General features: G+C 38.2%; 1 protein-coding gene across 15 annotated transcripts in view; it reads left to right on the top strand.

The window, feature by feature from the left end:
* The window catches only part of LOC129455073 (poly(rC)-binding protein 3-like), a 44,919-nt gene extending 23,677 nt beyond the window's left edge, over positions 1-21,242 (top strand). For 14 of the 15 annotated variants that reach the window (XR_012359892.1, XR_012359889.1, XR_012359894.1 and 11 more), the window contains 7 exons: positions 1,828-1,860; positions 1,957-2,070; positions 7,998-8,072; positions 20,400-20,433; positions 20,699-20,758; positions 20,918-21,061; positions 21,187-21,242. Coding sequence is in view for 1 of the 15 variants with exons in the window: in XM_073858701.1 (XP_073714802.1) it covers positions 1,828-1,860; positions 1,957-2,070; positions 7,998-8,072; positions 20,400-20,433; positions 20,699-20,758; positions 20,918-20,991 (390 nt within the window). In the remaining 14 variants the exon portion in view is untranslated. Of the gene's footprint in view, positions 1-1,827; positions 1,861-1,956; positions 2,071-7,997; positions 8,073-20,399; positions 20,434-20,698; positions 20,759-20,917 lie in introns of all 15 variants that reach the window. The other variant, XM_073858701.1, reaches the window with a different exon arrangement.
* Positions 21,243-27,504: the final 6,262 nt, after the last annotated feature.

Consider the following 27,504-nt stretch of genomic DNA (forward strand, 5'->3'; position numbering starts at 1 on the left):
CAATGTCATTCCAATCATTAGTATATACAGGATGATTAAAAAACAATGTTTACTGCTACAATTATATCAATAAATCAATACTTACTCAAAAGAGGGTTCAGCTCAACCGTGTCCCAGCAAGAAAGTCTCGATTGACAGGTGTGCATCGTTTAACCGTTCAGTAAAGGTGCGTCCGAGGATCCGACATGGGTCCGTTCAGGATCCGCTGTTTGACAGTAGAATTTATGGCGCTGACGGAGGCGGAGCTGATCCTCTGCGCGGCTCCAAAACGAATGTGACAGTCACGCGGGTTTGACGACTTGAACGCAGATCCGCATAGGAGTCTCCTGCTGTGTGGGTTTACAGTGTTAAACAGTGTTACAGTATAGCACATGAAGGCTGCAACAATCCTCTCTATCTCTCCATATATGCTGACTGTACATGTACTCTCCTGTATAAAAATAAAAGTGAAACCTGTGAAGAATATGGAATATCCAGTTTGTAAAAATCTTGTGCAGTGCACATATATCACCTACATCATATTAGTGGGTGTCTATGGCTGATACTACAGTCAGGGCTATAGCCCCCCCTCTCTCTAAGCTCATCTTACACTGAAAAAAAAAAATTTTTAAGGTAAGTGGTTGCAATCAATTTATTTAAGCTACATTTAAAAAAAAAAATTAGTAAAGTAAAATAATTGATTGCAACCACTTACCTCAAAGGACAAGTTCGGTATTTTACACTTAAAGCCCTGTTTTTTTTCCGGGTGTTTCTTGTATCACCTCCCACCTCTATAATGGGTTTATAGGTGCACTGGAATAATCCTTCCTAAAATGCATTAAACTTTCATTTGCAAACACGTGAAACTCACCGAGTGGTCAGGGGTGTTCACTAATATGCTCACACAAAAATCGCTGCAAAAGATGCTTTCCAAAAGGTTTTATCGTAGTTTTTGTCCAGCTCCATTGACTTGTATTAGATGTGCTATGAGGTACGGTATTACAGGTACTCCGCCCCGGGAACGTTGTTTGTATTCTTGCAATTGGTAGAGGTGGGTTATCGCCACCACCTGGGCTGGAGTGTCTATTATCAGTGAACACCCCTGACCACTCAGGTGAGTTTCATGTCTTTGTAAACGAAAGTTTAATGCATTTTAGGAAGAATTGTTTCAGTGCACCTATACAGCCATTATAGAGGTGGGAGGTAAAACAACAAACACCCGAAAATTCTCGGGGCAGCCGCATATGTCGAAATTTCTGTCAAAACCGTTCTATTTCGTCATAAACAATATGAAAACAGGGCTTTAAGTGTAAAATTCCGAACTTGTCCTTTAAAAAAATTTATTAAATGCAAAGAATAATTTTTTTCAGTATACCTTGGGCCGATTTACTTTAATGTGAACATAGTCTTGGCTGAAGAACTTCCATAACGTCCAAAGTTGTGGCTATATATTTACAATAAAAGTGAGTGTGAGCATGTGTACCTCGTAACTTGGCAGCTTGCGCACATATTCCACCACAGCAAGAGACATAATGTGCTGCATAAACGAACCTCTTTGACCAAGCCGTGAGTCCAGAGGTACTTGCAGATGAAGCGTGAACATCGCACAGCCCATTGCACAACATCAACAACGTCCCTGTCGGACCTGAAACGCACATCTGTGCGGTGTCAGCCTCACTATTTAATGACTTTATAATTATGCAATTTTATACACATAAAAAATCAATCCCCTCCACTTGCACAATGTCTGTCAGCCAATCAGAATGAAGCATTCAGCAGTGTTGTGTTAGTGATATGTTCATGTGTCTTCATGTGTCCAGCTTATTTAAATGCACTTCTATCTTGCAGAAAGGAGAAACCATAAAAAAGCTACGTGAAGAGGTGAGATCCCTCATCAATCCTTTTTGCTTTTTAGCGATGATTGAAACTCTTGGTCTGTGTAAAACTGTTTATCTGTGATTTCGATTGTCTTTGCAGAGCGGTGCTCATATTAATGTCTCCATTGGGTCGCTGGAGAGGATTGTCGCAATTGCCGGGAGAAGCGACTCCGTTTTTCATGCATTAAAAATTATTTTAAATATGATTGAGAAGGTACCATTACAGTCACATTCATTTAAGGGACACTTTTTTTAATTTAAAAGAGACAAGTTTTAAATGGGAAAAATTCTGGAAATCTTAGTCACTTTTAAAGCTCCGCTGTGTAGTGTTTTTTATTTTTTATTTATTTTTTGTTAAATCTAAGTGTTCTTTCAAAAATATGTGCTCAAAGTCTAGAAAGTAATATTCAGTTGGTTGTCATAGAATTTCACCGCTAGATGGAAGTAGATCCTACACAGTGTAGCATTCAACGTGATGCTGGCAAGATGCTTATGGTATAATCAGATTCAATGAATTACGCTTAGCTATGCAAAAAGTGGTACCGCTAGACCCGGAGATCAGCTGAATGGATTCCAAAACGTTAAAAATTGCTTTACTCAAGGGAAGGTGGAAAATGAGCTTAATTCCCCAAATGGTGGAATATCCATTTAAATGTTCAAAACTCCTGACTAGGGATGCAACGATTATAGATTTTGATGGTTCGGTTATAGTCTGCTAAATCAGTGGTTCCCAAACTTTTTCAGCGTGCGGCCCCCCTTGTGTATGGTGCATTCTTTCGCGGCCCCCCAAAGAAAATTTGTGACAAAAAGCTGTTCTAAACTCAACATTTTACTAAAACACATATTAAATTATACAAAAAAGTAGTGCTTTTGGTTAGTAGCCTTATTTTTTATGTTTAATTACGAAGAATTCATGATAAATTAATGTATTTTATAAAATGTCATAAAACTGGGGCCCCCCTGGCACCATCTCGCGGCCCCCCTGGGGGCCCCGCCCCCCAGTTTGAAAACCCCTGTGCTAAATAATCACGGCTGTATGGTTATTACGATTATTATGGATTCATTTATTTTACAACATAAATTTATAAAATCGCATGAACAAATTTTTGAACAATTGCTAAATTCTTTTGTATTTCAATCAGTTTGTGTATTTGAAGAGTTTGGTTCCAAAAGGCGATAAACGCCATTTTTGAAAAAATGAGTTACTGCCAGAATCAGTATTATATCAGGTCAGTATTTAACTCTTTCACCGCCAGCGTTTTTAAAAAAAGTTGCCAGCCAGCGCCAGCGTTTTTCATGATTTTCACCAAAGTTTAATGCCTTCCAGAAAATGTTCTTATTTAAATATATAAACACACAATATACCAAATGAAAGAACAGACCCTCTGCTTTCAAACAAAAAAAAACGTTTCATCCTACCTTTAGTGGTTCTTTTGCAATCAGCTTTTGAATATGGGTAGGTTTTTGCAAAAACACCATATTTTGAGCAAAAAGCTGAGATAATTCCATTTTTGTGACGGTCTTTTCATAGAGATCCCATTCAGAGCGATCTTTAAAACAGACACGGACATGCAGCAGCTTGCCATAGGGCAATACTTCCGGTTTTAAAAAGTTGCGGAAGGGTATTGCGAGATATCTGTAAACAAACAATGGCGGCACGTTAAGTACGCAGATTCCTAGTTTTCCTCATCTACTTTGATCAACAAACAAACAAAATGAATACTTTAGATGAGAATTCTGATTCTTATTGTGTCATGCTGAAGTTAGGTTTTCCCGAGAGATGCTCCGATCAGGATTTTTGCTGCCGTTTTGTTATCTTCGTGATCAACCGATACCGATTCCGATTTTCTTTTTTTTAGCTAATATGCAAGCTCTTTGATGACTGTAACTTTTTAAAAAAATTCTAGATAAATTAATACCACAGATATTGTCTTTGTTATATTACTTGCAGTATTTAAGTATATTATTGTGTTAATAGAGAATCAAATAAATAAGCACAACAAATATTTCTTCTGCAAAGAGATATTTAATCTCACTTTTAAAAAGGTCTCTTAAAAGTAATGAAAATTAAACACTTCACAGTCTTTATTGTATAAAATGAAAAATACACGCATTCATATGGAGTATAACAGTTCCTTAGTCAAGAGCAGAAAGTTTAAATTTGAAAAAGAGACTATAGTCTCAATATGATTTCTCCTGGTTGAATAAAGTTTGCTTAAACGCTCAAAACTTTAAAACGCATGCAAATAATTTTCAGCACTTTCGGCATGAGTATGCAGTTGTCCGCGATAGATATGTGTTTTATAGAGGGTTTTCACGACGCGTCATCAGAGCGGAAGTTGCCATATTGGAGGCACTCCGCATCACAACAGAGCACAGGCACTGATGTATATCCTGAACGTCGTCAAGGAAAATTGTTAATCATTGCCGTGTTTGAGGATGTACCAATAGGACAGATCTAGAAAAACATTTGGAATATTATCGACTTTCAAAAGTTATTAAAAACCAGGGAAAGGAATGCAAGAAAATATCAGAGGAGGAACTTGTGGTTGGCAAAGCTCAGGAAAAAGAGTAGTATTGTATTAGAAATATGATTGAAGTACATAAAGTATAAAACAAGTATGCTTCTACTTGTTGTGCTTTATTTAAAGAATTTGATTTAAACAGCCTATCACACAGACAAAATAAATGCAGCAATAGGTAATCAAAAATTCTGTCATGCAACAGAGCAGAAAACTTGGTGAACATTTTTGGCTTTATTTTACTAACACACATGAAGCATCCTCTTCTTTCTATCACACCACTACCATGTAGCAACCCTGCACCTCACACTCTTTCCTCGCCAGCGTTTTTAAAAAAGTTGCCAGCCACTGCCAGCTTTTTTTATGATTTTCACAGAAGTTTAATGTCTTATAGAAAATGTTAATCTTTTACATACAACATATGAAACAATACCTCTGCTTTTAAACAAAAAACTGTTTCCTCCTATCTTAATTTGTTCTCTTGTTATCACCTCTCAAATATGGGTAGGTTTCTTCAAAAACACCAAACAAAATTTAAGCAAAAATCTGAAATAATTCAATTTTTGTGAAGGGCTTTTGAGATCGCGTCAGTTTTGAGGATCGCTCTGAATCTGGAGTTTGAACTGACAGAGATGACGTTTTTTGTAGGCGGAGCCCAACTGGTGGCAGAAAGTTTAATGGCTTGGCTACTGATACTGTATGTGTGCATTTATGTAATGTATATGTATTGTTCTTTATTGGTAAATCAATTATTTTTACATTATGAATCGCTGAAGTACTTATACTATCATGTATTCTGTATAATATCATTTATTAAAGCAATAAACCCCGAGAAGCAGTGGGTTACCAGTGCATTTTATAACAGCTAAGGGGCGTTGTTAGGCACGACGCGAAGCCCCTTAGCTGTTATAAAATGCACTGGTAACCCAACGCTTCGAGGGGTTTATTGCGTTTATAAAATGGTTACTTCATATGCACAACGTTAGCGGGATTTTATAAAATAAAACCCAAAAAAGTTGTAATTATATTAGTACAAATATTAGTCTTCCGCCAAACAAAGTAGTTCCTCAGAATCAAGTGTGGCTGAAACAGAGCGCAGTTCCCAACCAACACAGACGCAGCAAAGACACAATGAAAATATGATTAAAACTGTGGTGTTTATTTTATAAATCACCATTCATCTAATTTATACATTAACATTTATATCGTGCAACTGTTGAAGTGATGATCAAATATGCTTGGAAGCATGCTGAACTCTTTCCCGTCAGCGTTTTTTTTTTTAAGTTGCCACCCAGTTTTAGTTTAATGCCTTACAGAAAATTATCTTATTTATATAAACATAAAATATCAAATGAAAGAACAGACCATCCGCTTTGAAACAAAAACAAACCAAAAAACATTTCATCCTACCTTCATTTGATCTCTTATCACCTCTTAAATTTTTTTATTAAAAGCGGAGATAATTCCATTTTTGTGAAGAACTTTAGTAAGAGATCAAATTCAGAGCCATGAACAGCTACTACACTGTGTTTTCAGTGAATGCGTCAGTGTTTAAGTTGGGTAAGATCGCCACCCAGTGGATAATAGCGTACATATGAACTTGAGTTATAAAATCCTCAGACAACGTTTTCTCTTTATCGACGAGATGACTCAACAATATTTATTGACATTCATCTGGATATCGCCATTAATTGTGCAATTGTAGACAAATTAAAAATATGATTTAAGACTGTGGTGTTTATTTTCATAAATCAATACGCAGCAACAGTGGCGCAGTGATACTTATGTAATGTGGTCTGAACCGTGAGGTTACCGGTGTATTTTATCACGGCTTAGAACGCGTTTCAACCAAACAAAATGAAGAACCAGAACTGCCCGTTTTATAATAAATATTTTATCATTTCCTGTTTTCAATTTCTTCCTTATATTTTTAGCCTACGTGTTTGTTCTAAAACTATTATGTTTACATACGAATTAATTTGTATAGGCCTGTTTATATATTATTAACACTTTACATCGTGTGTATGCTATATATATTTTTATTAGTAAACACCATAATTTAGAACAAACAGGAAGACATGGGCTGAGATAGAAGGTAAAAAGAAGTAATAGAAAACGAAAAAATATCAAAACTTTAATAAATGGTAATATTATTGATATTATGAACTCATTCAAATCTTTAATCTTTCTAAATAAATTATAAACGTAACGTGATGAAAACGCTATGAGACACACATAGAGGGATCAGACAGAACACCGGATATCTTCTCTAATTATTTTCTACTCAAATTATTACAAGATTTTCAGATGATTTCATCACTCCTGTCTGTCCAGTTGAGGGCTTATTGCAACCATAAACGCCTACATTTATCTTCAAACGGTGTCTTTGACGACGGTATACTATAAAAATGAAGGGCATCTATTTTGGCATTCCTATTCTGACACTCAACAGTACAACAAGACATTTTCTAGTGAGTTATATTGTTAGTTTCACTCGTGTCTCATTCATTTCCACTGCTTTTCTGCCACCACATTGCGTGCGTGACGTAACTGTGACGTCGACTCGCAAAAGGTCTATACTTTCCAGGTTTTATAAGCACCACCTGGTGGATAATAACACTATTACGGATTGCCGGAAAAACTGGCAATTGGCAGCGAAGCGTTTTCTCTTAACTCATTCACCGCCATTGACGAGTTATCTCGTCATTTATGAGTTCATATTTAACTAATAAATATGCCTTTCTGGACGAATTTCAAAGTGAAAGTGTATTACAGCTTTATCGAATTTATCAAAAACGGAAGTTAAAAAGAGTTAATGATTTATTTTAACTGCCTTTATGTTTGATAGTCATTCTGAGTCTGATCTCTAACATAAATTTCTTTACAAAAACGCATTTTTTTAAGCTTTTTGCTCAAAATGTTGTATTTTTGAAGAGAAATATCCATATTTCAGTGGTTAAATTAAGTAGAAAAAATAAATATATAATGAAACGTTTTTTCCCCATTTTGTTTGTTTGTTTATTGCTTGTTTGAAAGCAGAGGGTGTGTTCTTTAATGTGATATAATTTGTATGTTTATATATTTATAGAAAATAATTTTTCCTGCAAGGAATTTTGTGAAAATTTTGTTAAAATCACAAAAATGCAGGTGGGCAACTTTTCTCAAAAAGGCTGGCGGTGAATGAGTTAATTGACGAGTTAACTCGTCAGTTGTGGGGAAAGAGTTAATACATCACCACATTATTTCTTCTTTAATTCTAAAGTTTTTAATTGTAATCTTGGCAACAGAAGTATGGCAAGAATCAGCAGTGAAAGTGATTTTAACACAGACTGAGAAAGTGATTAAAAAAACGACTTTATCACCTTTTTAACACCGCTACTAAATCTGTGTACTATAATGGAGTGTATAGAAGATGTTAGCGGATGGCCAGATACATATATACTTATATTATATTAGTGCAACCAAATGCAACAACCAGACATTTTGACAACTAACTCCAACAGCTAAGTTAACATGTCAGTGTGTGTCAGGCACATATAAACTAGAACTTTTTTGTTGAAATGACTTAAAACTGCAGAATTGTTTGCACATCATTCTTCTTGTTTTCTTCTTATTTTAGTGTCCTACAAAGGGTGTTAATATCCAATATCGCCCAAGACCCACAGGATCGCATGTAGTTTTCGCGGGAGGACCGGTAAGCGTGTGTCACTGTGCTCATGTGATGCATCTGATGTGAGCAACAGTTCACAAACATGATACATGCTGTTATCCCAGGGTTAAGGTCAAACCAAATGTTTTGTTTTGTCATCAAACAGTGAAAGTGAAATTCATGCTATATACTGGTATGCATGTCATGTTATGTGCAGTACATTTGGGAGCACTTATGCATTAAAAGCATGTTAAACACCAACAGATGATAAATCTTATTATACAACACTTCTGTCTGCTTCTCGAATCTGATTGGCTGAGACACTAAACGTGTTAAAATGGCCAAATATTGCATGAAATACTGTTGATACAAATTCTTAATGCTTGACAGATGGAAGGCTGGTCCACGCAGTCAGAAAAGACACTCTTTTTTTTATGGGAAAGCGGGAAAATCATGCATACGTGAAACTAATCGCATCAATAATAATCAGTCAATTAATCAGAAATAACTATCAGAAATAACTATTTATGTAGAAAGTTTATCATTTGCATGTGTTTATAAGCCTTGCAAATGTTAATAGCGATAAAGCTACTAAAGTGATCTGTTGCACACACTAATGGACACAAACTAAAGTTGCTCTCAGCAGCTTTGTGAATAAGTTTCAGGAGGAAACTCTTACTGCTATTTAAGAGAAGTGTTAGTTATAAGAAGAAAAATCATGAGCAAACTCCATCACACACATGCCTAGTGGATCACAAACAAGTAAGAGATTATTTTTTGAGTCCAAAATTATTGAAAATCTGGTATATTCCATCTTTATATTCAGTTCAGATTGGTTTCTATATCATCTTTTTTAACATTATAGGGAAGCAGTTTTACAGTAAATACAGAGTGGCGTATGTGTTAACAAGAAACTATATACTATACACATACACACATATACACACATATACACACACACATATACACACACACACACACACACACACATATATATATTTAAGCAATCACAGCCGTGATGATATAGAGCTATATCACACGACTCTGAGAGCGATATTGCTTTTATACAACAGTTCGACGGCACACGTTTGAAAAACGAAAACTGGAAAACAACAACGGAGTTATTTTAAAAGCCTCTTTGTTTGAGAACTACTTCTTCCGCCACGGATTTGAGGGCGGCCAGAATGACAGGTAAAACTTTCGGCTGCTTTGAAGCTCATAACAACTCAATGGACGGAAAAGCCGTTTCTTTATATTACTGTTTCTTGGTCACAAAGTGTAGTTTTAAGATTAGTTCAGTCGAGAATGTAGCTGTATTATATTTAAATCTGCAGTCGATTAGTAAAGATAGCACCTGTTTGAACGTTTGCTTAGTGAGATTCGGTACGAATGAGAACCAAAGCATGAGCGAACATCAGTGTTCACTCGCCCCGCTGACCACCGCCCTCTCTGGGCTACATTTCTGACAGAGATACCCCGGCTCTCATGTTGGCCTTGTTTGTTTTTGATCGTCAAAATGAGATCAAATCAGCAGTATTTGGTGTCATGATCAAACTAGTACTTGTTTTTTTATTCATATTTAGTGTCTTTTGTGTTGTTATTGTTTTGGCGCGAGGTAAAAGTTAATAAAACTACTCGTATAACGTTACTATTGCTTTCTCATTTATTCTTAACGTGATACGAGCACTCGATTATTAAGTGTGCTTGCAAAAGCACACTTATTGTTCTTCTTAAGTTTTATTATTATTATTATTTTTCCCGGGTAGATTTTTTTGGCCAGCTCTAGCGACCAGACCGTTTGACGCAGCGACACCGTTCAAACTTTAAAATGTTCGGGCAGTACCGGTGTAAGTTGCTTGAGAAGATGAAGTCACAGATCCATGTCGTTCGGCCACCATATTGGATAGAACACAAAACCTTAAAGTTTCACAGGTCACAAATTTTGTCCAAACTTCATGAAATTCCACGTACGCGATCCTTGGACCGAGCCTCACAAAAGTTACTAGAAGGATTTTTGATTTTCGGAAGCGTTTGCGCGCCACAGCCCAAACTAAATGTGCGTCAACGCCGCCAAAACAGGAAGTAGTTCAAATCTCAATATGTCTGTAACATTTATTAACCAAAATGTTTATATGAACTCTTTACTCCAATGTGAAGATGCCCAAGATAAAAAAAACATTGCAGAAACATGTCTATATTATGTTATTTTCACTTTAAAATGTCCAATTAAAACCTGTGTAAAATTAAAAAATGTCATTAGCCTTTACCAGTAGAGGGCAGCCTTTACGTTCAAACGTGTTTTTTAGACAGAATGTAAAGATAGCGGCAGCCATCTTTAGAAGCTAAGCTAACAGGCTTTTGCTCCGTGGAAAAGTTTGAATAACAATGGCGGGATGTAGTTTTAATGTTAAAATGGCAAAATGGAATTTAAAAGAGCTGTTGAGAGAATCATGTGTTCCTTTAAGAGCCACAATACAGCGAAGAGCTGAGGAAGAGAAAGCAGAGAAGCCCGGAGAAGAGGCGACAGCCTCAGACTCTGCTGCGAGCCCGTGGAGGACTCAGTAACCTCGGCTGCCACTCAAGCTTCGTATCGTATATGGACAGATTCCTGGATACATATTTTTAGAATCGTAAACTTCATCTTATTCACTATACAGTATGCGGTTTCGGACGCAAAACTGCAAATGGATTTTATATTCTGAATGCTTGAATCAACGCGAGCTCTCTGGAGAACGTGCATTTTCACATACAGGTAGGAATTATATGATTCAGACATATTTTAATCCCTTTCTTTTATTTCAGTGATATATGGCACGACAAGTTTAATTCCCTTTTTCATCAATGTAATACATTGTAAACGTATTAGTTTGTAAAGACGTCAGTTTCGCGTCCTCGGGTAGCAGTGATCGTTTGGCATCGGTATTTTAATTAATTACGAAATTTGTATTTTATTTTTAAATTGCTATCTTGTGTTTCTGGCGCATTCGAGGATTAATGACTCATTTGAGTCGTTTTCATTACAAAGTGTTGCAAATAAATGAGTCTTTTGAGTCGACTCTTTACAAAGCGAATGGGCCAAATGTTTTAAAGTGGTTCGCGAATCAGTTTGAATGAATTGTTCAGATCGCTTCAAACACGGAATCGTCCGAAGCTGTTTTACTCGTAACCTATGTAGAAACACGCAGAATATAACCAGTGTTGGGTGACGTGGAAATGAATTTACCAATCTTTTAACTAAAAGCAAAACTTCACACATGTACCCGCCATTACATACGCGCGACCGCCGACCTGTTCGTCGTCAGACACAGTTAAACGCGTGCAACCTCCAGAAACACTGTAGCACAGATTGAAGAAATCCATCGATGATTGACGTCTGATTCGCTGTTTAATGTACTGTATGATGTAAGTGATTCTCACAAAACACACGTGACATGACAACGTAAGAAAACATGAGTTTTGTCTAAGTGTAAACTGTCAATGTCCTCAGACCATCTTAGGAGATTCCAACTTTATACATATACAAAACTGTTGTCAGTTTACTTGTCTGATATTTCAGCTACAAGCTACATTTTTCTGTATACTGTTGGTGTATGTTGCAGTTTTACACATACTGTAGAAATGCCCTTCATAAGTATTCTTCTGTTTGCTGTGGAGTCAAGAAATGTCTAAACATTAAAAGATGAACATGAGACAAAAGTACAGAATCTGTCGCATTATTTTTTTTAATGGGCACTGAGCTGTGTCCTGATTGTTTACACATGAAAAGCATAAAATATGTAGGATCAGTTTGATTCACTTATGTGCATTTGTGTACAATACACATAAGTCAGCATTTAATGCTGTTGTTCTTTGTTGTTAAAGCATGTATGTGTTGAAACATAAACAAAGGTTAATAAAATGTGACATTCTAAACTTCTGGTATACTGATATTTATCTTACCAATTTCTGGTCTCCACATCAAACAGAAAAATCTTGTCTTTATTGTTCTGATACTTATGGAGGGCACTGCGTGTGTGTGTGTGTGTGCGTGTGTGTGTGTGTGTGTGTGCGTGTGTGTGTGTGTGTGTGTGTGTGTGTGTGTGTGTGTGTGTGTGTGTGTGTGTGTGTGTGTGTGCGCGTGTGTGTGCATATATCTAGATTTATTTTTTCATGAGTAACTAGTAACTCGCTACTTGAGTATTATTTTCATTGCATACTTTTTACTTCTACTTGAGTAATTATTTATTTAGTTACTTTAACTTCAGTAAAGTTTTTGGCTACTCTTTCCACCTCTGTTAAAATCTTCATGAATCTAGGCTGAGTTTGCCACGTTGAAGCCTAAATAATCAGACAGATAGTAAGTTAATCGCCCATCGCTCACAGCCCAGCACCTGCATCACTGCATGCGTATCGCGCTGACAAACATACACCTGATTTTACTGCCCTGACGAAATCTAAAAGTATAATTTCTCTTATTAGAAGCTAGCCTAATGTTTGCCAGCTATTAAAATGGCGGTTATAGTTTAAATAGAGGTCGTGAAATAATTAGCATTGACAAAAAACTGCATAAAACAATGTTATATTCCATATTATAAACTTTTGGTTATGTGTACTTAAGTGAGTAAATAAGTTAACCGCAAAAACTAAATGTGCGTCGACGCCGCCAAAACAGGAAGTAGTTTATCTCAGGAACGCTTTCACGTATTGAAACCAAACTTTGTACATGAACTTGGGACTCCAATGTGAGGATGCACAAACTAAATCGGCGGCACCAGAGCAAGCACACTTTTGCAGTTCGTCCCGAAATGCATTTTCTAGTTATTATTAAACTTCGTTTTAAATGAGCAATCTTAACAGTAGCTTGCAGAAAACTGTTAATTGTGTTGCTAAAATATATACGACGTTATCATGAATGAACTAAGCTATGCAGGCTGAAGCTATTTTTAGCCGTATAGTTAGCTGTTTCACTTAAGTTCATTGTATTTGAAGCTCAGTGCTCTGTTATTTTGAAATGACAATTAATCACTATCAACACTGTAGCAAAATATAAATGACATTTTGACTAGCCATGCAGTGTATGATGCTTAAACAGGCAGGTGGATTGGAGTGCTCCCTATTAACTGAGATTGTTATTAATATTTTCAAAAGTTTTGCTTCCAAAATATATAAATACATTTAATTATGTATTACAATATACATATGACATGCTAAAGCACATGAAACGTTTCTGAAATTATATTCTGTAAGGCTTGTTTTATTTGTCAAAGAAAGGGAGTGTGATTTCTAGATAACGTTATGTATAATGTTTTGAAAACTATTGTGAACCTGTGCTTAAGTCAAGTTTTTATTACACTTAAACTGATAAATTATTTAACAAATAAATCTTGAAATGAGACTTACTGCTCTCAAATCCTGTTATTTCATTTGATGCTAAAGGAAATTTTTTGTTTTTAAGGTTTTAGGATAATTTTAATGGACATCAGTGTCTGGTTTATTAATGTCCTTCTATTTATTGATTGGTTAGCCAAGAGAGTTATTTCACATAATTTGAGTTTTGTGACAAAAATGATACGGCCATAATAAATCGCAGTACTTTTGTACTTAAAGGGACACCATGAAACTTTTGGCCACTAGGGGGTGCTAGACACGTATTTTTCACTTCTAGCGCCCCTAGAGACCACAAGCGCCGCAGCACTGTTGCAAAGGAAAGGAACTGGCCAACCTTAAAACTAAACTAAAAACTAAACATTTAAAATGCTAAACGATCAACATTTTGAGACAACAGTGAGAAACGCAGTCATGTTACAACTTTCTGATGAGGAACTCGTCGTGGCAGAAGCCATTTCTCAATCTGAAGGTTGCAGCCTCCGGATGTCGTATTTCTAATACGTCATCAAGACTGTCTTATTTCACAATATTAACAATTACAAAGTTGACTATTATACTTAGTTAATCGTAAATTGTTGCAGTATGCTTATGACTTGCGAATGTAATGCTCAGTTTACCTTAATAACCCAGGCTTGATGACGTGTGCAGCCTGCATATTTGACCTCCGGAGGCTGCAGCCTTCCAATTCAGAAACGACCAGACGTATTTCCTTGCCTTTTTCCAAACAAATATTGTTGCATCCTCTCTCTCTCCCTCGCCACCAGGATTTTCCGCAATGGCGCTCGTTATTCCTCTTTTTTGTGTGAAAATCGCTCCAAATCCAAGTAAACCGATGCGTTTAGGTCTGCCGCTTTGTAATACGTCACGCGAGTGACAGCGGAACGCAGCAAATGAGGAAGAGAGAAGAGAGAAACGCTCGGATCTGATTGGTGAATGAATAGGGTTTGGTTTTACACTGTGAGCAAGTTTGAGTGCTATAGCATCCTGGATTGTAATGTAAATATCATAGACACAGTAAAAAGAAGGTAAATACGTGAACACAGCATCTGAATACAGGGAACTATATGCAATATAATCGCCGTAATTTATAAAGAACATCGCATTTATGTATGAATCAACAGTTTATATAAAAAATTGCCTTAAAGGGGAATCGAACCCGGGTCGCCCGTGTCATAGGTCCGTGACACTAAAGACTGTGCCACAGAGTCACATAATAGAAACTGCTCTCCACACTCCTTAAGTAGCCTCCAGCAAAATTCACGTTAAAAACTAATTGTGTGGAGGAAGTGACGTATGCCGTAAAGCAGTCGAATTTTGTAGTTTTTTTTGTGCTCTGGTTACTACCACAAACCCTAAGTTTTAAAATACGAGTAAAAGTGATACAGACCCCGTCAGGCTATGGTAGACATGTCATTCAACCTATTTAAAGTCGATGTACTATCACAAGGGTCTTGAAAATGTATTATGAAGGTTGAAAAATTACATGGTGTCACTTTAAGTACATTTTGAGGCAGATACTTTTGTACTTTTTCTCAAGTAAAAATTTTAAGCAAGTACTTCTACTTTTACTTGAGTAATATTTTACCCTGGGTATCCTTACTTTTACTCAAGTACACGATTTGTGTAATTCGTCCACCACTGATCTTGCGTTATTGGAAGACTTGGCAAATAATCCATTCCACCGGTAGCGCGTTTTCAAAGATCGCGCCAATGATGCTGGTTATATGCTGCTGTCCAAGGTGGAAAGTTGTCTGTCCTCCTCCAGTTGCACTCGTTTCACGTCAGTGTGCTGTGATGCGTTTTTTTTTGCTGATAATTTAATGTCAAACCACTTTTTTATTTCTGGAAGTGTTCTCTCCTCATATTCAATGGAATTAAACTCACTGGTAACATGTTCCCATGCAGATTTGTTTTCTTTTGTTAGTCATTCCTCTCGCACTAAGTAAACCAAACAGGATGTGTTATTAGGATTTAACCTCATCCACCAGTAACACAATTTCTGTGTCTGTAAAATTTCTCTTTTACGCTCTTTGTCATTATTGCGATTAGGGAAAAAGCACAACCACGTGACATATAACGGGAGGTGTTGTCACCATATATGGTTCATTGGAGGCGTTTCGGAATGCAAATGATTATGAACGTGCACGAGCATGGTGCTTAAGATCAAGTGGGATTTATCATCAAGGATTACTTACTGATGTGCGTACAAACCACGTGCGCATGTTTGATAAATCTCGATTTTTTTGTACTAGGGCAAATTCTAAATTTCATTCGTAGGTACAAATATAGAACATGTTCTACGCAATGTTGATAAATGAGGCCCCAGGAGTTTTGTTTGGACAGATAGGTCTCTGTCTTCGACTCTCTTCCTGAGCCTGGCATAGGCTCTGCTGGCACAACTCAGCCGGTGGTTAACCTCAGAGTCTATGTCAGCTTTTGTGGAAAGAAAGCTGCCGAGGTAAAGGAAGTGGTCCACGTTTTCAAGTGTGGTGTTATTCACTCTTAAGGCCAGTTCACACTGGTCAGACAACTACCAACTCCATCAGACACCAACAGACAACCACATTCTAAAGTCTCATTGACTTTGATCCAACAACTGCCAACAGGGGTTTCACACAGTCTGTTGGAGTCTGTCTGACCAGTGTGAAGTGGCCTTTATGGTTGGCTGGGTTGCTGACCGGTTGGGTGGAGGTTGATATAAGACCTGGGTCTTCTTGATGTTTAGCTTTAGGCCCAGGGCTCTGTACGCCTTGGCAAAAGCATTCAGAATGCCCTGAAGGTCTTCTGCGGAGTGTGCAGCAATGACGTTATCATCCGCGTACTGAAGCTCTGTAACGGTGGTGTGGATGATTTTACTCTTGGCCTTGAACCTATAAAGGTTAAAGAGTCTGCCATTTATGTACACGATTGGAATGCCTTGTGGCAGCTCCTCACCCATGAGTGGAGTATGGCTGCAATAAAGATGGCAATCAGGGTGGGTGCAATAACACATCCCTGTTTAACTCCTGTTTCCACTGTGAAAGGCTCAGACTCAGAGCCATCATTGCTGAGCACTGTGAGTGACTGCCATCATGTAGGAGTCTCAGTATTCTGATGTACTTGTCATGACAACCATGCCTTGATAGTATACTCCACAGGGCGTGGCAGTCTACCATATCAAAAGCCTTTGTCAAATCTATAAAGGCCATGCACAGAGGCTGCCTTTGTTCACGGCATTTTTCCTGTAGTTGCCGTGCTGTGAAAATCATGTCTGCTGTACCTCTGGATGGACGGAAGCCAGATTGTGATTCTGGGAGTATTTCCTCAGACAGTGGTAGTAGTCGATTTGCAAGAACACGAGCAAGGACTTTACCTGTCGTTGACAGGAGTGAGATACCCCTGTAATTTCTACATTCAGTCTTGTCACCCTTCTTGAATAGTCACTATTAGAGCATTCCTGAGCTCTGAGGAAAGTTCTTCTTTTTTCCCAGACTTTGAGGAGTAGGGCATGAATGTGATACAAGAGTTCCAGTCCACCCTCCTTTAAGATTTCAGCTGGGATACCATCTGGACCAGGAGCCTTGTTGTTCTTAAGGCTCCTGATGGCATTTCGAACCTTTGTTATAGTTGGAGGTTCCCCCATGTCTTCTCTAATAGGTCTTTTGGGGATGTGTTTGATAATGTCCAATTCAGTTGAGCTGACCCTGTTTAGGAGTTCTTGGAAATGCTCCTTCCATCGGGCATTAATGGACTCGTTCTCCTTCAGTAACTTCTGACCTTCCTTTGTACGCAGGGGGTTTAGGCCATGGCAGTGTGGACCATAGATAGCCTTGGTAGCACTTAAAAAACCTCTGGTGTCACCAGAGTCTGCCATTCTCTGTATTTCAAGAGCCCTTTCCGTCCACCAAGAGTTTTTTAGCTCCCTTACCCATCTCTGGACATCTGCCTTGGCTCTGGAGTGAGTCAACCTTTTGGCTTTGCAGGTTACATCATTTTGCCAGGCACAGAAGGCTTTCCTTTTCTTGGAGATGAGTTGTTCTATCTCTGTGTCATTCTCATCAAACCAGTCGTGGTGTTTTCTGGGCTTGTACCCAAGAATGGTTTTGCAAGTGGCAAGGATGGTAGACTTTAGCAGACTCCAGTGCCCATCAATGTCATCAGGGTTTTTCTGTTGAAAACTTTCCCCAAGAGCAGCCTGAAGTTGCTGCTGGGTGGCAGTTTCATCAAGGCTGTCAAGGTTCAGTCATGCTTTTTTTGCATTCTCCTCTTCCTCTTGAGTCTAATTAACATTTTAGAGTGGATAAGGTGATGGTCTGCCCAGCAATTATCAGTGTTGACCATGGCCCTTGTGATATTTAAAAACCTTGTGAACTTTAAAAACACATCGCATATAGCGTCCATGTGCGCGAGGACTCGAGTTTCCGTGTAAAGCGCACTGTGTGGAATTGCGTTGCATGTAAACAATATATGGAATCATATTACAGCACACACTTAACTCATTCACTGCCAGCCTTTGAGAAAAGTTGCTCACCTGCATTTTTGTGATTTTAACAATTTTCACAAAATTCCTTGCAGGAAAAATTATTTTCTATAAATATATAAACATACAAATTATATCAAATGAAAGAAAACTTCCTCTGCTTTCAAACAAACAATAAACAAACAAACAAAATGGGGAAAAAACGTTTCATTATATATTTACTTTTTCTACTTAATTTAACCACTGAAATATGGATATTTCTCTTCAAAAATACAACATTGAGCAAAAAGCTTAAAAAATTCCTTTTAAAAAACGCAATTTATGTTAGAAATCAGACTCAGAATGACTATCAAACATAAAGGCAGTTAAAATGAATCATAAAATCTTTTTAACTTCCGTTTTTGATAAATTCGTTTTGGCGCCATCTGGTGGATAAAAGCGGTATTCACTTTGAAATTCGTCCAGAAAGGCATATGTTAAATATGAACTCATAAATGACGAGATAACTCGTCAATGGCGGTGAATGAGTTAAAAGATCCTACAGTGCAGCCTTACTGAAAGTTTCCATGAAGGATACAAATGTGAATGACTGTATTTAACACTGTACGACATGTAACAGTTATCCGCCATTACGCGAGTTCATGTATCCTTGTTTGTAAACAATGCGAACGTTTTTTATTCCGAAGCGTGCAGCCTGCTGAGCTTGCTTATGTAGGCTGATCTGCACAAGCCATTAGAATATTACATGATATTTATCATCATTAATATTTGCTAAGTTACTTACTTCAGAAATATATCCTCCTCCAATGCGTATTCCATTGTTCTTCTTGGGTAACGTTAATGTTAAAGATAAACGCTTCTCTTTCTCAATGTCCAGACATAAATGAAGATATTCCTCACGTGTGTGTATAAAGTTTATCATCAGCATGTGGTAAAGTCTTCAAATCTGATAAAACTCCACACTTTGTTTGTGATTGTTTGAAATGTTTGTCTGTTCATTACCATGTGAACAGCGGGTACAGCCTGTGGGTGTGACCGCATTAAAGATAATGAAGTCAGTCAGGAAAAAACAGTACTCTCTTTATTTCAATGCAGATTATATAAACAGGCAATATTTGTTTTCGATTAAAATTAGCTTGTTTAAAAGTACACACTTCAGGCTTTCTTTGGATATGTGTATCATGTTTGTGTGACGATGAATTCGCAGAGTTTCAATTGATTTTTGTAACGTGTTTAGAGAGACAGCTGGCGGAGACAGAAATGTCTGAATGTGCACCCTGTTTATTTTCCTTATTTGACAAAACACAAAGATCTGTTGTTAGTGTAAATGTATACAAAATAAAGAAGACCCTTCACAGTTTTAAAAGATATCAAACACGTATTATTTATGATGGTGTATTTTAAGCTGATTCTGCTATAAGGAGAAAACACAACAAAATGCAGCGCCGTTTTTTTAAACTCCCTTAAACTCATCATTTCTCATTTCTGCTTCCCTTTCCCTGCTTTGCACTAAACATTTCTGATGTCCATCTAGAGGAGCCAATAGTGATCGAGTCAAAATAAGATTATCATTATTATTTAGAAACTTACTTTTTGTTATGTTTTCATAAGATATTTCAATTGTGTGGCATCACCTGGACTTTTGTATGCAGCTGTCAGCGGCCGAACGGACAGAAGCGCGCGTCCGGACAAATTTTTGGGCACAAGTCCATGCGACTGATTAAAATTGTCGTCGAGTGAAATGAAAACAAAATGCTGCCAGACGTCGGACTTAAAAGATGACGGGGTGTCATCTATATCAATTTCTGTTTCTTCCTAAGCCATGTTGCTGACCTTCAGTTTAAGCTGCTGGTGATTCAAGCGATGTCTGTGTGACTGCGGTGAAGCACAAGTGACGCTGTCACAGAGTAGGTCATATACTGAATAAAATAAAAAGAACAGCATCGTATGAATATCCCCATCATTTTTGTACCGTGAAGTATCGTACTGAGATGTATCGTTACATCCTTATTGGTGTAATAAAATAAAAAGAAGCAAAATACCAAACTATATTGGTATTTTAATAATGTAGTCTGGTTTCCCATTATTTTTGGGCATACAGTATAAGCAGCAATTCAAATATTCGATATAATAAGTTTCTGGTTGCAGCTTTTTATTGAAAGATTTGTTTTTATGAAATTCACCATCTAATTCACTTCATTCTCGATAAAAAAAGGGAACGCGGCGCACACGTCACTATGGCAAGCAGCAGGTGTCCGGCTTGATGGCTCCGTCTTTAGCTTTCCCCCTCGACTGCAAGCGGCAAACCTCGCTGATCGGCCTGCACAGCGCCGGATGATCTTGACCACACTTCTTGTGTCATTCTTCTTTAGTGATTGCCAAGTGGCTGCTCTTACTGGAGGGCGCGACTTTTTTTGCTTGAGTGGCTATATTGAGCGTTTTGACCCCCCCCAATTCATAGCAATGCTAGTGCTTCATATTTGTACATTTTATATCTTTGATTAAATCTGAATCTGAATGTTAATGGTATCTTTTTTTCTCCACAGCTAACAAGATTTCTTCAAGATCCTTTGAATCCCAGTAAGTCACTGGTAGCCAGCCAATTCTACTGCCATAATTCCTTACACTGTCGGAGAACAGGCCAATATTAAAAGGCAATTTGCAGCAATGTCCGGTTTCCTCAATGTAATCGGTGCAATTGACTGCACTCATATTGCTATAAGGGCTCCATATGTAGATGAATTCATTTATGTGAATCGCAAACATGTGCATTCAATAAATGTGCAAATCATCTATAATGTCGCGGCACGGTGGCCTGGTTCTACACATGACTCTTTTATTCTAGTGCACAGCAGTGTAGGAAATAGACTTGGAGCAGGTGCCGTTCGTGATGGCTGGCTCCTGGGTAAGTAAATGCATATAATTGTTTTGAGATGACATCAGACTTGACTTACACAGAGTGTCATTTTTCTTTAGTGATTGCTGATTGGTTGCTCTTAATAGAAGGCACGACTTTTTTGCTTTATTGGCTATATTGAGTGTTTTGTCCCCCCCCAATTCATAGCAAAAATTAAAGAAATCCGGCAGGCCTCGGGGGGCAGAAATTGGCATTTCGGACCAGGTCAAGGGGTCGACTGAGTCCCGGCGGGTGACCATAAATGATTCACCCGTCCGCATTAGTATGGCCAATCACATTATAAAGACAGAGGTAATGCTCCTCCTCTCATCTTTGTCAAGTACATAACAAATTAAGTTTTGTGTTATGCGTTGACATTTCTGAAGCGTGTTTATATGAATGGCAGATATTAACTGTGAAATCTTTTGTGATTTCAGATGAAACTCCGAGGCTCCACATGAAAAAAAAATAAACCATATTTCCTAGACTATAAGTCTCACATTGTTTTCATTTGTTTGGCTGGCCCTGCGACATTTATTCAGGTGTGATTTATATATGAAATGTAACATGTTTTTAACAGGCATGAAAACGGGTCAGGGGTGAAAAAGGTGAGAAGGGTGCTCGAGGGGCGTTGTGGCCTCTGTAAACATTTGACTAGTAACCAAAACCATGTTTAATTAAATGGGTTGATAAATGTGGAAAGCTGTAATAAGTAGCATTCCCTTAATTTTTTACATCTGCAATAATTTTATTTTGCCATAATCAGACCATCCGTCGCAAGGCCATACAATTTTAAGTTGTGGACCTGAAGGCCTACATCTAATTTAAAATGACTTAATGTAATTTAACCAGTACTATATTGTAAAATTATGGTTTTTGAGGTATGGGTTGAATAATTTTCAGATAAGCAAAAAAATGATGTGGAAAAATAAAATAAGAACGAATCAAGAAATTACAAGCATATAAAATTGAAAAGAACAAAGTAGTGTAAGGTGCCACCCACTGGCCCAACAACGGAATCCGATGGCGTGGTGAAGGATTCACGTGTTCTTTCCGTCCGTAGCGATTCTAGAAGAATAATTCCATTTATTAGGGTTTAATTTATTTCTCTGATCTCTGTGGTTAAATTATAATCTGACTCCAATTTATATGTTATCAATATTATTCTGATGCTGATCATACTTAATATAATTATTATTATATTTATTTAGAATAAATTATATTCACAGAGAATAAGGTGTAATTTTGAAGGTGCTTAGGCAATTCCATACAGCTGGGGATAGAGGCAATCTCCTTATAACTTAAGTTAAAGTTAGCGGTTTCTCCAAAACATATTGAAAATAAGAGGATCCATCTATGTTTTAGGTTGAAGCAATTCTCCATCCAACTTAAAACGGGGAGGCAATTACTATAGTAATATTTTCAGTAGAGGCAATTTTCCTAATCTATGCCGCCTCCAGTTTATTTATCTAAACCCTGAAAATATAAAAGATTTGACAAGTTTTGAAATCAATAAAATTAACAATTTTGCCAGGCAGGTTACACTTAAATCAATCATTTGGTTATTCAAATCAATCAATTAAAAATATCAAACCATTCACTAAAAGATCAGCATAGATTGTGTGGTGTGCAATACCTGCGAGTTGTCATACACGAAATGCTTCTCGCCCGATGTGCGACCCCTACCCGGCTAGCCTTTCAAGGTATGTGCAAGCAAATACAAAAATTAAAAGACAGTCAATGCTTATGTAAACCCTGGTTGGATAAGGATTTAAAGTTGGATATGAAGATGAAATCTGACGCACTTCAGTATTAAAGCTGTCTATGGTTCTATATGGGCTATAATGGCAATCATTTAAAAAATAATAATATGGGAAAAAAGAACTATAAATTATTTCATTTTTGAAACTGTGAACTAGTTCAAAATTTTGAAATATGAACTATGAACTGAGCTAGTTTATTAGGGCCCGAGCACCGAGGAGCAGGCCAGAATGGCCTGCACCGAAAGGTGCGAAGCCCTATTGTTTTTGCTCGGATTTATTATTATTAGGGCCCGAGCACCGAGGAGCAGGCCAGAATGGCCTGCACCGAAAGGTGCGAAGCCCTATTGGTTTTGCTCAAATTTATTATTTTTTTTTTTTTTATTTTTTTTATTTTTTTTTTATTATTTTTTTTTTAACACTTTTGGGCATTTTGGGTGCCTTAACATACTCGAAAACTCTTCAAATTTGGCACAGACGTCAGAGTCGTCCGTCATTGCGAATGGGGAAAGGCTGGAACACGGGCGTGGCACGGGGGCTCTGTAGCGCCCCCTGTAATGCAAAAAAAAACATTGATGCACAGATCGTGCAAACATGTACGCACATGTATGAGAGTTGGTACGCATATAGATCTCATCGGCCCGAACAACTTTCGCCCTCTAACATTTAAGCTCCGCCCAACAGGAAGTCAGCTATTTTGGATTGTTTAAAAATGCATGCGTTGAACTTTTGAATACTCCTCCTAGAGGATGCATGCGATTGACACCAAAAGTGGTGAACATGATGTCGAGACATTGGACTTGCTAAATTGCGAAGGGATTTTTGATATCTCGAATGGTTCTGCCATGGCGAAGCGACAAAGTCATGGCGAAATCAGAGAAACAGGAAGTGTCTAATATCTAAGGCAAAAAATGTCTTATTGTAATGATACGCAGGACGTTTGTTCGTCTGAAGATTCCTAACGCATCGATGTGCCTATTGTGAGTCTCGGGTATAGTGCCACCAGCAGGCGCCAGGAAGTGTGTCAGTCACAAAGGTGGATTTTTTTGACAGTTCCATGCGAAGTTCTTTTAAATACTCCTCCTAGGATTTTCATGCGATTGACACCAAAAGTGGTCAACATGATGTTGAGGCATTGTAGATGATAAATTGCGAAGGGATTTTTGATATCTCAAATGCTGCTCCCATGGTAACACGTAAAACTTTACTTTCATTTTCAGGCATATTTAAGCACTTGGCATGCATTTTGGGTGCCTTAACATGCTCGAAAACACCGGGAATTTGGCACAGACCTCAAAATCGTCGGCCATTAGGACCAGGCAAATGCTGGAACACGGGCGTGGCAGTAGGGCTCTGTAGCGCCCCCTGTAATGCAAAAATTTTTATTGGTGCACAAATCAGGCAAACATGTACACACATGTACGAGAGTTGGTACGTATATAGATCCCATCGACACGAACAACTTTCACAATCAAACCTATTAGCTCAACCCAACAGGAAGTCGGCCATTTTGGATGGTTTCAAAAATGCATACGGTGAACTTTTGAATACTTCTTCTAGGGAATTCATGGGATTGACACCAAACGTGGTGATCATGATGCCGAGACATTGTACTTGCTAAATTGCGAAGGGATTTTTGATATCTCGAACGGTTCTGCCATGGCGAGGCGACAAATTCATGGCGAAATCAGAGAAACAGGAAGTGTCTAATATCTAAGGTAAAAAATGTCTTATTGTGATGACACACAGGGTGTTTGTTCGTCTAAAGATTCTGAATGCATCGATGTGCCTATTGTGAGTCTCGGGTATAGCGCCACCACCAGGCGCCAGGAAGTATTGCAGTCACAAAGGTTGATTTTTTTGACAGTTCCATGTGATGTTCTTTTAAATACTCCTCCTAGAATGTTAATGCGATTGACACCAAAAGTGGTCAACATGATGCCAAGACATAGTAGATGATAAATTGCGAAGAAATTTTTGACATCTCGAACGCTGTTGCCATGGCAACGCTTCAAACTTTACTTTAATTTCAGGCATATTTAAGGCTCGTGGCATGCTTAGATTAACTTTAAATTTGGCACACACATGAGAGCTGTCGGTTGTTAAGTGTTGACAAAAAGGTCAGATAAAGACGTGTCTATTTAGTGGCTCACTAGCGCCCCCGTTTGTTTAAATATGGGGTTTCTTTTACCTACAGTCCCCAAATGGGTCAGTAACAACATAAAATAGTCCACTGATATTTACCCACTTGATGCACTTGCCCACCGTGCATCGTTTTCTCGGAGGCACCGTGTAGCGGTAAATAAACGTGCGAGGGCCCGCCATTGCTGCTTGCAGTTATATTTATTATTATTTTTTTTTTTATTATTTTTTTTTTTAACACTTTTGGGCATTTTGGGTGCCTAAACATACTCGAAAACTCTTGAAATTTGGCACAGACGTCAAAGTCGTCCGTCATTGCGAACGGGCAAAGGCTGGAACACGGGCGTGGCAAAGGAGCTCTGTAGCGCCCCCTGTAATGCAAAATAAAACATTGGTGCACAGATCGGGCAAACATGTACGCACATGTACGAAATTTGGTACCCATATAGATCTCATCGACCCAAACAACTATCGCACTCAAACCTATTAGCTCCGCCCAACAGGAAGTCAGCCATTATGGATTGTTTCAAAAATGCATGCGGTGAACTTTTAAATACTCCTTCTAGGGGATTCATGCGAATGACACCAAACGTGGTGATCATGATGTCGAGACATTGTACTTGCTAAATTGCGAAGGGATTTTTGATATCTTGAACGGTCCTGCCATGGCGAGGCGACAAATTTGTGGCGAAATTAGAGAAACAGGAAGTGTCTAATATCTAAGGCAAAAAATGTCTTATTGTGATGCCAAGCGAGGCATTTGTTCGTCTGAAGATTCCGATCGCATCGATGTGCTTATTGTGAGTCTCAGGTATAGCGCCACCACCAGGCAGCAGGAAGTGTGTTAATCATGAACTTTTAAATACTTCTTTTAGGGGATTCATGCGATTGACACCAAACGTGGTGAACATGATGCTGAGACATTGGACTTGCTAAATTGCGAAGGGATTTTTGATATCTCGAATGGTGTTGCCATGGCGAGGTGACAAATTCATGGCGAATTCAGAGAAACAGGAAGTGTCTAATATCTAAAGCAAAAAATTTCTTATTGGGATAAAAACGCAAGTGTGTATGTTCGGCCAAGGATTCCGATCGCATCGATGTGCCTATTGTGAGTCTCGGATATAGCGCCACCAACAGGCACCAGGAAGTGTGGCAGTCACAAAAGGTGGATTTTTTGACAGTTGCATGCGGTGTACTTTTAAATACTCCTCCTAGGATTTTCATGCGATTGACACCAAAAGTGGTCAACATGATGCTGAGACATTGTAGATGATAAATTGCGAAGGGATTTTTGATATCTCGAATGCTGCTCCCATGGCAACACGTCAAACTTTACTTTCATTTTCAGGGATATTTAAGCACTTGGCATGCACTTTGGGTGCCTTAACATGCTCGAAAACACCGTGAATTTGGCACAGACCTCAAAGTCATCGGCCATTAGGACCGGGCAAACGCTGGAACACGGGTGTGGCAGTAGGGCTCTGTAGCGCCCCCTGTAATGCAAAAAAAATATTGGTGCACAAATCGGGCAAACATGTACGCACATGTACGAAAGTTGGTACGTATATAGATCTCATCGACCCGAACAACTTTCACAATCAAACCTATTAGCTCCGCCCCACAGGAAGTCGGCCATTTTGGATTGTTTAAAAAATGCATGCGGTGAACTTTTGAATACTCCTCCTAGGGGATTCAAGCAAATGACACCAAACGTGGTGATCATGATGTCAAGACATTGGACTTGCTAAATTGCGAAGGGATTTTTGATATCTCGAACGGTGTTGCAATGGCGAAGCGGCAAAGTCATGGCGAAATCAGAGAAACAGAAAGTGTCTAATATCTAAGGCAAAAAATATCTTATTGTGATGACACGCGGAGTGTTTGTTCGTCTGAAGATTCCGATCGCATCGATGTGCCTATTGTGAGTCTCGGGTATAGCGCCACCACCAGGCGCCAGGAAGTGTTGCAGTCACAAAGGTTGATTTTTTTGACAGTTCCATGTGATGTTCTTTTAAATACTCGTCCTAGAATGTTTATGCGATTGACACCAAAAGTGGTCAACATGATGCCAAGACATAGTAGATGATAAATTGCGAATGGATTTTTGATATCTCGAACGTTGTTCCCATGACAACGCTTCAAACTTTACTTTCATTTTAAAAGCATATTTAAGCCCTTCAGTTGCATGCAGTGGACTTTTAAATACTCCTTCTAGGATATTCATGCGATTGACACCAAACGTGGTCAACATGATGCTGAGACATTGGAGATGATAAAATGCGAAGGGATTTTTGACATCTCGAACGCTGTTGCCATGGCAACGCATCAAAGTTTACTATTATTTCAGGAATATTTAAGCCTCTTGGCATGCTTAGATTAACTTCAAATTTGGCACACACATCAGAGTTGTCAACTGTTAAGTGTTGACAAACAGGTCAGACATAGGTGTGCCTCTTAAGTCGCTCACTAGCGCCCCCATTTGTCCAAAATGTGAGGTTTCTTTTACCTACAGTCCCCAATTGGGTCAGTAACAACATAAATACTCCACCGATATTTACCCACTTGATGCACTTGCCCACCGTGCATCGTTTTCTCGGAGGCACCGTGTAGCGGTAAAAATACGTGCGAGGGCCCGCCATCGCTGCTTGCAGCTATATTTTTAAAATTTGTGATTTGTGAACTACTAGTTCATGTAGAAAGTGAACTTTCCCAACACTGAGAATATGTACATAAATAATATTGACATAAAAATATCGATATAAATTTTAAATCTAAATTGTCAAGTTATTGTGTAATTACTGAAATAAGCCAGTGGCGCTCGGCCGGTGACATTCAAGTTGAGTGCCGTAC

This window comes from Misgurnus anguillicaudatus, chromosome 20 (genome assembly GCF_027580225.2).
Source record: "Misgurnus anguillicaudatus chromosome 20, ASM2758022v2, whole genome shotgun sequence".
Taxonomy (NCBI): domain Eukaryota; kingdom Metazoa; phylum Chordata; class Actinopteri; order Cypriniformes; family Cobitidae; genus Misgurnus; species Misgurnus anguillicaudatus.